At 49.2% G+C, this 10,957-nt stretch overlaps 1 protein-coding gene across 1 annotated transcript; it reads right to left on the minus strand.

Moving 5' to 3' along the window:
- Positions 1 to 435: 435 nt before the first annotated feature.
- Positions 436 to 9,828, minus strand: LOC130887203 (uncharacterized). The gene is made up of 3 exons (XM_057789508.1): positions 9,744 to 9,828; positions 771 to 914; positions 436 to 536 (listed from the first exon to the last, which is right to left on the minus strand). The coding sequence occupies exons 1-3, from the start codon at positions 9,826 to 9,828 to the stop codon at positions 436 to 438; spliced, it is 330 nt and encodes a 109-aa protein (XP_057645491.1).
- Between the last annotated feature and the right edge of the window lie 1,129 nt (positions 9,829 to 10,957).

A 10,957-nucleotide genomic window follows, 5' to 3' on the forward strand; every position in this document is an offset into this window, starting at 1 on the left:
CTGGAACTTTTGATCTTGCTGCCTCCCAAATTAGAAACTATATATAAGAAAGAGAAAGGCAGAGCTTGATCGGTAAAATGTTTGTCTTGTTTAGACCTGAGTTGGAGCCCCAGAATCCCTATGGCTCATTGGCCAACCCATAAACCTCCTTGTCAAATTCCAGGTGAGTGAAAGACATCGAAAAAATTAAAGTGGAAAGTAGTAGAGGAGCAACACCTGAGGTTGTACACACACCTGAGGAGGTTGTACACACACCTGAGGAGGTTGTACACACACCTGAGGAGGTTGTACACACACCTGAGGTTGTACACGCACCTGAGGTTGTACACACACCTGAGGAGGTTGTACACACACCTAAGGAGGTTGTACACACACCTGAGGAGGTTGTACACACACCTGAGGAGGTTGTACACACACCTGAGGTTGTACACACACCTAGGTTGTAGACACACCTGAGGAGGTTGTATACACACCTGAGGAGGTTGTACACACACCTGAGGAGGTTGTACACACACCTGAGGAGGTTGTACACACACCTGAGGTTGTACACGCACCTGAGGTTGTACATACACCTGAGGAGGTTGTACACACACCTGAGGAGGTTGTACACACACCTGAGGAGGTTGTGCACACACCTGAGGAGGTTGTACACACACCTGAGGTTGTACACACACCTGAGGTTGTAGACACACCTGAGGAGGTTGTACACACACCTGAGGTTGTACACACACCTGAGGTTGTAGACACACCTGAGGAGGTTGTATACACACCTGAGGAGGTTGTACACACACCTGAGGAGGTTGTACACACACCTGAGGAGGTTGTACACACACCTGAGGTTGTACACACACCTGAGGAGGTTGTACACACACCTGAGGAGGTTGTACACACACCTGAGGAGGTTGTACACACACCTGAGGTTGTACACACACCTGAGGAGGTTGTACACACACCTGAGGAGGTTGTACACACACCTGAGGAGGTTGTACACACACCTGAGGTTGTAGACACACCTGAGGAGGTTGTACACACACCTGAGGAGGTTGTACACACACCTGAGGTTGTACACACACCTGAGGCTGTACACACACCTGAGGCTGTACACACACCTGAGGCTGTAAACACACCTGAGGAGGTTGTATGCACACCTGAGGAGGTTGTACACACACCTGAGGTTGTAGACACACCTGAGGAGGTTGTATACACACCTGAGGAGGTTGTACACACACCTGAGGAGATTGTACACACACCTGAGGCTGTAGACACACCTGAGGCTGTAGACACACCTGAGGCTGTACACACACCTGAGGTTGTACACACACCTGAGGAGGTTGTACACACACCTGAGGAGGTTGTAGACACACCTGAGGTTGTACACACACCTGAGGAGGTTGTACACACACCTAAGGTTGTACACACACCTGAGGTTGTAGACACACCTGAGGAGGTTGTACACACACCTGAGGAGGTTGTACACACACCTGAGGTTGTAGACACACCTGAGGAGGTTGTACACACACCTGAGGAGGTTGTACACACACCTGAGGTTGTACACACACCTGAGGCTGTACACACACCTGAGGCTGTACACACACCTGAGGAGGTTGTACACACACCTGAGGAGGTTGTACACACACCTGAGGAGGTTGTAGACACACCTGAGGTTGTACACACACCTGAGGTTGTACACACACACCTGAGGTTGTACACACACACCTGAGGTTGTACACACACACACACACACACACAGACAGACAGAATTGACCATGAAGAAAGACTCTTGGCATGGGTTAGGATACATGATAAAATAAAGAGGACCAAAGGAAGCTTCTATGGTCTCCAGAGCAAAAAGGTTCTTGCAAATTCATTTTGCTAACTGCCCCTCAATCACAGTGTTTTCCACCGGGACCATAATAGCTGTTTCTAACCAGAGGAAAGAAGCTGTGTGGTGAGATCCACCAGCAATCCAAACACTCAAGATGCTGAGGCAGAGGGACCAGCAGTTTCAGACAAGCTCCAGCCACTTATCAAGACTCCATCTAAAAAGTAAATGAATAAAATACATGGGCAGAGAAAGAAAGGCAGAAATTCGGTGTACTGCCTCCTAACTCTCACAGGTCTTCATAAGGAAATCGTAAACAGACGCAAGAGGCAGAAGGCACCGCCATGATGTCATTAAAGAGCCACGGTAGGTATAAAGGCACAGTAAATAACTACCAAATCCTTTTATTGCAAAGCCCAGATAAAAAGATTGGTTTTCTCTCAAAGTAACCAAGAGTGCATCCTCCTCGGCAATTGCCCTGTTAGGACTGGGAAGACATTACTAGAAAATAGCCCAGCTTGGCCACACACACACACACACACACAAAATATATAATGGTTTGATTCTGTTAACATGGAGAAGTGTCATTACCTTTCAAGTTTTGTCATAGATTGTCATGGAATGACTGCTACTGCTTTTCACCGTGTTCTAATTGGATATTAGCTCATTTATGGGACAGAGTTAGGAAGAGGCTTTGCCCAGGTGACTTGTAACAAAATGAAATAAGCAGATGTTATGCGTTCTAAAATTACTGCCAGGTTTTTATGAGCTGTTAGAGGCCGAGGCGCCCTGAAAATTCTGCTTGAATTGCAGTCTAGCTGTGAACAGAACAATCCAATCGCTCTGCTCAGGCAGACAGTGCCAAATGCTAGAAGTTTCTTTTTTTAAACACTTAGTTACCCCAGACCAGCAGAGATGGCTCAGTGGGTAAAGTGCCTGCTGCACAGGTGTGAAGACCTGAGTTCGGATCCCCAGAGCCCACAGAAAGCCAGATGCAAGGGTGTCCATCTAGAACCTTGTGCTCTGAGTGCAAGATGTGCTCTGTGGAGAGAGGAGAATCCTGCGATCATCAGGACAGGTGCAGGATGGGCTGTGGAGACAGGAGAGTCCTGTGGTTATCAGGACAGGTAGCCTGTGCAGTAAAGTAGCGAATGAAAGTTGTATCTCAAACAAGGCAGAAGGCAAAGACCTGTTGACCTGCCCCTGAGGGTGTTATGGTTAGAAGCTGCTATGTCCCCTACAGGCTCACTTTCAGTACTTAGTTTTCAGCTAATGGCACTGTTTGGGGAGGCTGGGGAACCAAAAGGGGCCTGGCTGTTAAGCAAAGGTCCCTGGGGTGGAGCTGATAGCCAGACTCTGCTTCAAGTCTAGTCTCTGCTTCCTGGTCCACCATAATGTCACCAGCTGTCTCCTGCTCCGGCTCTGCTCACAGGGGTGGGACAGTCTGCCCGCCTTCTTCACCCTGATGGTGCACCATCTGCCAGGAGTTTCAACAGGATGCTGTCATCCACCACGTCCACACTCGAGAGTCATGTGATCAACTTACAAAAAAAAACAAAACAAAAACAAAAAAAAAAACTCATGATGTTTTAAGTAAGTCTGCAGTTCCATGTTGGGCTGTACACACCTGCTTGTGAGCCAGAAACATAAACCCTTCCTTTCCTCCCTGAGTTCAGCTATATCCGGTGTTTTACAGTGCTGGGAAAGCAATACAGAGGGCGAATGCCTGTCCCTCTGAACCAGGTGCAATTACAGCTGCCCTGCTCCACACCTCAAGGTGCTTCCTCCTGCCCTGACCCTGACCTAACCACTGCAAGTGTCTTCAGAAGCAAAGGACAGAGCAGGCCTTCCCCTGGGTCACAGCAGGGAAAGATCCGCTGAGGCTGGAGACACTCACCGAATGAGCACTGCAAGCAGTGGTCACCCAGGAACTCCAAGATGTCTCTGCCTTTGGACATGGCTCAGAGACAGCTGGAGAAGCCTAAGTGTCACTGAGGTAATGCACAGGCCCTCACACCTTAAGCCCACCCTGCCCACAGCCTGCTTTCTCTCCGGCTTGCTGGATGCAAAGGACCCAAGCACCTGCACCCTGCCACTGTGCCTCTATAGGCCATCCCATCCCTTCTGTCAGCCAGAAAGCCCATCTTAGCTGTCTTTCTGTTGCTGTGATAAAAACACCATAGCCAAAAGAAACTTAGGAAAGAAGGGGTTAACAGAGGAATACAGTTGTAGCCCATTGAGAAGAAACTGCGTGGCAGGAACTCAAGGCAGGAACCTACAAGGCAGGTCCGAGCGGGTACCACGAAAGGATGCTTCTTACTGGCTTCCCCTTCGTGGCCTGCTCAGTTTGCTGTTTTATACAACCCAGGACCACCTTCCTAGGGTGGCACCGCCCACAGTGGACAGAGCCCTCCCACGTCAGAAAATGCCTCACAGACTCGCCTACAGACCAATCTCACAGAACAGTTCTCTCAATTGTAGTTCCCTCTCCCCAGGGATGTCTCGATCTCTGCCAAGCTGACCGAAAACAGTCACCAGCAGTGATGCTTGATTGTTCGGGGCTACAACCAAACAAACGAGGCAAGGGATTTTGAGGCACATAAGAACAACTGCACACATCCATGGCAGTGACAACATTGCACACATCCATGGCAGTGACAACGTTGCACACATCCGTGGCAGTGACAACGCTGCACACATCCGTGGCAGTGACAACATTGCACACTTCCGTGGCAGTGACAACATTGCACACATCCGTGGCAGTGACAACGTTGCACACGTCCGTGGCAGTGACAACAACGGCTGCTTTCTGCCCCGAGCAGAAAAGCTTACTTTCTGTTTATTTGTTCCACTTCCAGAGGAACATCAGAGCACACTGCCATCACTAGATGTTGAACGCTAAGTACGGTGAGAGGAAAAGGATGCAGAAGACAGTGTGAAAATGTTCTAGATCACCACTCACACTGGAGTGCAGATACTCACACATCGCCCGCGCTAAGTTGTGAGTGGGTTCTGACTTCTGGCTGGACTCCTCCTTAGTCTTCAGGACTTGGCTGTCCTTTGCTTTCTCTTTCTCTGGGGTTAAAAATCCAGGACTTTGCATGTGCTAGGCAAACACTGTACCCCTGACCTACATCCCAGCTCACGAATGACTCTATTTCTTGAGCTTCCACTGGCACTGACCTGATTTGCGGTCCCAAAGCCCTTCTGAACCCAGTGTTTGGGGTTTCTATGAAGCCTTTTTTTACATGGTTGTGATTGATGGCTTGTTGACTGTTGCCACTCAACTTCACCTGCAGTGCTCATGCTCCCCACATATCAAGGGGAAAGACCCAGTCCTCCGAGGGTCCCGCCTTGGTCTTCCCAGGGCCAGACTCTACTCCTGAAACTATGCCAGGGCTACCAGGAGGCTCACTGGCATGCAAGGGCTCCTCATTTCACACCAGAGATTCCAGGGCCTTAGGGGGAAGACCGAGTAGGTCTCCCAAAGTCACAGGGAGAGTTTTCTCTTCCCAAGACGTGGCATGCATTCAAGGTAATAGATACACACACATGTTTTAGTGAATCAAACAATTTATGCCCAGTCTCTGAGACTCCTAGTTCCATATGTTCATGGTATTTTGGTTTGGGTCATTTGTTTGTTTGGGGTGTTTAACAGATCTCTCTCCAGGATAGTTGGGTTTGCAGCAAGTATGGAGTTCCCTGATAGCCAGTTTACACCTGACTCCCCTCTCTATGGACACCTGGGCCCACAGTGCTACATCTGTTACAGTCTACATTTGTAACAACTGGGGCGCATCACGGCCACCCACGTGCTGAGGACACACAGGTCTGGCTCTTGGTGTCACGTGTTCTACAGGTTTGACAAATGTGCTAACCTGCGCCCACACTTCCCATCATTCAGAACAGCTCCACTTCCCCAAGCATGCTACCCCTCCTCCTCCCCAGCCGCAGTATTCCAAGTGCAATTTTGCCTTTTCTGCTCTCTCCCTCATCTACAAGTCTTCATTCCTATACTTCTCTAGGTCTGTCTCGGTACCCAAACCCTGCTCTCATCCCTCCCTACCCTCAGAATGGCCTAACTTGGAGACACTCCATTTCTGTGAACCCTTTTAATTATTTTAATGAAGAAAGTAATGTCTGTGGATTGACTAGTAGACCTCACGCACAGTGTAGCTATTTCTGTTTTGAACAAGGGTGCTGGTTGACTCCTCCTCTGTCTCTTGAATAGATGAAATCTCAGAAAATAGTCTCAAGAGGACTGCCACCCACAGTTCATGCCCCCAAGCTTTCTTCTGCTCGTCTTCTCTTTCCCTTTCGACCCTTCAAATATACCAATTATTTCTTAATTCTCTCAAAATGGATCCCCTCACCAGAGTAGCCCAGGATGGTTAAAAGTCAGGGCATTGTAAAGCTTGCTGCGCATCCAGGACAGTCTCTGGGGGAGCGAGCAGACACTGTTCTTGGCACTTGGCTTTGTCATGTCTACCAAGAGACTCGGCTCATCTTTGTGGTCACCGTATTAGCACATCTTCTGGGTCGGGGAGAGGGTGGATCTCAGAGAGCCAATCCACCTCCCATCACTCTCTCACAAGTTGTTATAAAATAACTTGTAACAAAGCAGATCATCTGATAACACAGCGGAGGTTTAGAGAAAGACAGCCTAAAACTCCAACTGCCTCTCCCCAACTGCAGTCGCCCGTCTATGTGGGAAGAGAGAGAGATTATGGTTGCCAAGGAAACGGGACTAGAAAGCAAGACAAAAACTTTGTCTCCTTTGGTTTCTGAAGACTCACAAAGTAAGCTGGGCTGTAAGTAGAGCTGGACATGACTATGGCAGATTTATCATTTGCTTGGTAAAATTGCTTTTAATTCAGTCGTACTGAGGAGTACAATCCTCCCACCCTCTAAAAGTTAGGTCTGGAGCCTAGAGTTTTCCATAGTCTGACAAATGACAGAGCTTTGAAATTCATTGTCTCTGATTAAATTCAAGTGCAGGACAGATGGCCAAGTCTGAGTTCGTGTCAGACAGGCAAAACACTTTGAGATTTGCGACAGGCCAGCCCAGGAATTAGCTGCTACGCTTTTGCATTTATTCATACGTCCATGCGCACCATGAATGTGGTTGTAAAACTTACTTGTGTTCTTATTTATTCAAAAACACTCCCAAACAAAGCAACTGCGCTCCTTGCGCCAGGCCAGATGCCCCTCTCTCAACCCCACTAACTGATAACCCATTTTTCTCAGGCTGTAGGAATTGTGTACACGTCATATACCCAGCCGCTCAGGACAACAGCAGGAACCTTCTGAACTTAGCTTGGCCGGAACCCACAATTTGGTCGTCATTTCTTTTCTGGGAACACGTCTATTGAGATATTTGCTTATTTTAATGAACAAACGTTTGTCTACAGGAGAAGAAAAAAAAACAGCCAGTGAACGGAGAACAAGCAACCACCGCTCATTCAGGGCTGTCACACACAGCAAGGGAGCAGGCCACTGTCACTGGCAGAAACTCAAAGGCTTTATTGTGGGGGAGGGGAAGGCGGGGGTTGAATGGAGCCCACAGGCTTTGGGAGGCAGCAGGTGGGCCCACTTATGCCAGTGTCCTGTGGCGGCGATTGGTTAAGAAGAGACACTTGGCTTTCTTTGGTTTATCTGAAAGACGAAAACTTTGGATCCTGTCAGTTATTAATCAAGTTATGGCCATCTGAGGTGGTGTGTGTAGGCCAGAGAATAACCACGGGTGTAATTCCTCATGGGCACTCATCCTTGTTTTTTAAGATTCATCTCTAACTAGCCTGGTGTTTGCCAAGTGTGCGAGGCTGATGGCCCACAAGCCCCAGGGCTCCTTGTGTCTCGTCCACCTCTCTGGCACTGGCTAACACATCCCGACACCCCTTACCTGAGTACTGGGGATTGAACTCTCTTGCAGGGCAAATGCTTCACCCACTGAGCTGTCTCTCCAGCAGTATTCGAGGCTACTTTGTATGGAAGTTATTTGACTTTCTGGACCCCTCCGCCCGCGCCTTGCGCCATGATCAGGCCGTACTCCATTTGCATACTCACTTATCCCGTAAATATTTTACAAATAGGAACGTAGGAACAGTGAGGGCGCTGAAGCTCAGTAAGACCAAGCATACACATCAACCTCCTACGGGTTCCACTCCCAGTCTTTCTCCCCTGCAACCCTTATCTTCGGGCATTCATCGCCAGGATTCTTTTGAGACATGGTGGAGACACCTTTCATTTGCTTCTTCATCCTCATGTCCACGCAGGTGCATCAGCTGCTGGCCTCCTCGATCATCTCACCAGGGCCAGTCTCCAGGATGCAATGGATCGTTCCCACAACTGGACTCAGCCCCATGGGTTATTCCCCTCCACATTTCTGGGCCTACGGGACAGTCCAGAGAGCTTGCCGGGAAATCCAGTGCCCCCATTCCTTTGGACAAGTTCTATCATCCTTCTGAACCTGCTCTGTTTACCAGGTCGGGGTAATCACAGAGGCTACTATCAAGGGTAGCCATGCAGGTGAATTATGAGAGCAGAAGCAAAGAGTCCCATACCCACCAGCCAGAGCAAACACTAACATTAAGATACATTCGTGTATTCCTCCCAACCAGAACACCACTAAGAACCTACTATGTGCCAGGCATGGGCTTGGTGCTTAAACACATTATATTGTGCGGTTTTGCTGTCTGTGACTGTTGGTCATGCTTACCTCAGGATGAAGGAACCAGCCGGGCAGTGATGGTGCACGCCTTTAATCCCGGCACTCGGGGGCAAGAGGCAGGTGGATCTCTGTGAGTTCAAGGCCAGCCTGGTCTACATGAGCTAGTTCCAGGACAGCTAGGGCTCAGAAAATGCCCCCCAAGAAGAAATGAAGGAACCAAGACAAGACTAAGATGTTGAGAAGCGACTCTGCTGGTTTCTCAGTCTGCTATGGCTCAGTGCCTGCCAAGCACATACCTAGTTGTATCCTCGGTTCATCACGGCACCCAGATACGACACATCTACACAGTTGCCATTTGTCATGACTCTGCCTAGTCACTGTGGTAGGCAACCCCACTCAGCACAGCGGGCAACCTGGGCTCATCGACTGTCAGTTCTCTTTCCTCCCTTACTGGAGAAATCAGCTAACACAGCTGACTCATAGGAAAGGGCCTCTGTCCCTAGCCATTCACCCATCTTAGTAAGTTCATGAGACCTAGCTCTCACCAAGAGATTAAAGTTAAGAGTTCCAAATGAGCCATTAGGCGAACTATTACTAACCTAAGAAGAAGAGAACACTTGTTCAAGCATGCCTGTTGGCCCGTCAGCCCACTCTGACTCCTCAGAGAGCAGGCACGACGCTGTTAGATACATCTGCCATCCAGTGATCATGAGAACTAAGTCCCAGGCTCGGAAGACAGAGTAGAGACAAGCAAGGCAGACTCTTGACAGCCTGCGGCGGTGAGCATCCGGGCACCCCCAGGTTCACCACTGTGGGCAGATTGCTGCCATGCACCCAGATGTTGTTCAAACTCTGCATTCAAGCTGATTCTGGTGTCCGAGGGCAGAGAAAAATTAGATGAAGTATCTTCATAACCTGTCCGTGCGTTGCAGAAAAAAAAAAATCTGTCCAGGGCTGGGGACCTGGCTCAGTGTGTCAAGTGCTTGGGCCCGAGTCCCATCCCCAGACCCACTTCAAAAGCCAGGCACAGTAGTCTGTGCTTGTCATCTCAGAACTGGGGCGGAAGAGACAGGAAGAGCCCCCAGAGCTCACTGGGCAGCCCGCGTAGCCTGGTCAATTGGTCAATGGCAGGCCAGTGAGAGACCATCTGAAAAAGCAAAGCGGATGTCACGTGCAGATCAACACCATCCGAGGTTATCCTCTGACCTCCCAACACATGCGGACGCACGCACACTGCAAGCTTGCGCGCACGATCTTCCACGCACACAATTTGGGAAGTTCTGTCCATAGCGATCTCCATAGCGATCTCCATAGCGATCTCCATAGCGATCTCCATAGCGATTATTCTCCACTCTTCAAGTCTCACTCAACCTGTGCCAAGTTTGCCCCGTCATGTGTTGTCATACTTGTGTTAGCCACTGGGTTTCCAAGGGTCATACATACCGTACCTCTGGAATCTGAAGGCTCAGACGTTTGTTCCCCAAAGCTTGGCTGTACCCCAGCCTCACCCAGCATGGAACCAACTGAGCCTTCTGTCGACTCAAGGTCTCTGTTGGCACCTTGGTCAAAATCCAGCAGTCTTAATGGCATTGTCTCTGCTCGTTCGAGTCCCAGAGTCCCAATTAGGTAGCGTTTAGTTTCTGGCCAGGGAAGACTGTGCCCAACATTGCTCTGTACACGGGGACAATCAGGGGCCCAGCACAAGCGATAGAGGAGCATCAGTGTGACATGAAGCCACTGTCAAGTAAGGGCAGGTTTCATCTGGCTCCACACAAGAGCAGCTGTCAATTCAGAAACAGCCAAGTGGGCCTGCAGATCCCACAAGGCTTTCTCTACCCCCTTATGGAGGATGAACACACTCTTCAAGCAGTCTCTAAGTCAGCCTCAGCGGATAGGGAGAACCAGGCCACACCCCTTCTCCTTCCTGTAAGAGCACTCTTACAAAGTAGAACCTGTAGCGAGGAGGCAAGCAGGCCTGCTTTTCAGCCTGCCCGGCTCCTGCACAGCTAGCTTTACACCGAAAATAACAACACACAAATTGTATTCTTTTAAACACTGCTTGGCCCATTAGCTCTAGCCTCTTATCGACTAATTCTCATATTTTGATTAACCCATTTCTATTAATGTGTGTAGCATAAGGTGGTATCTTACCGGGAAAGATTCAGCATGTCTGACCTGGCGGCTGGCTCCATGGCATCTGACCAGAGAGGAGAGACATGGCAATTGCCTCACTTCCTCCCAGCATTCTGTTCTGTTTACTCCACCTACCTAATTTTCTGTCCTATCAAGGGGCCAAGGCAGTTTCTTTATTAACCAACGAAATCAACACAAAACAGAAGACCCTCCCACATCAAGAACCCACCAAGAAACAAAGTCTAGATTCTAATATGAAGGCTGCACAGTCCACTTATGATGAAAGAGATTGTATGTATAATCCTAGCGCTCAGAGGCAGACAGGAGGCGTG

The sequence above is a fragment of the Chionomys nivalis genome, chromosome 15 (genome assembly GCF_950005125.1).
Source record: "Chionomys nivalis chromosome 15, mChiNiv1.1, whole genome shotgun sequence".
In the NCBI taxonomy this organism is placed as follows: domain Eukaryota; kingdom Metazoa; phylum Chordata; class Mammalia; order Rodentia; family Cricetidae; genus Chionomys; species Chionomys nivalis.

Bases quoted from the DNA above. Each gene is read 5' to 3' on its own strand.
- LOC130887203 (XM_057789508.1), bottom strand. From the start codon at position 9,828: ATGGAGATCGCTATGGAGATCGCTATGGAGATCGCTATGGAGATCGCT. The intron at 915-9,743 runs GTGCGCGCAAGC...GTACAACCTCAG, and splicing joins AATTGTGTGCGTGGAAGATC to GTGTGTGTACAACCTCCTCA. The intron at 537-770 runs GTGTGTATACAA...GTACAACCTCAG, and splicing joins TGTGTGTACAACCTCCTCAG to GTGTGTGTACAACCTCCTCA.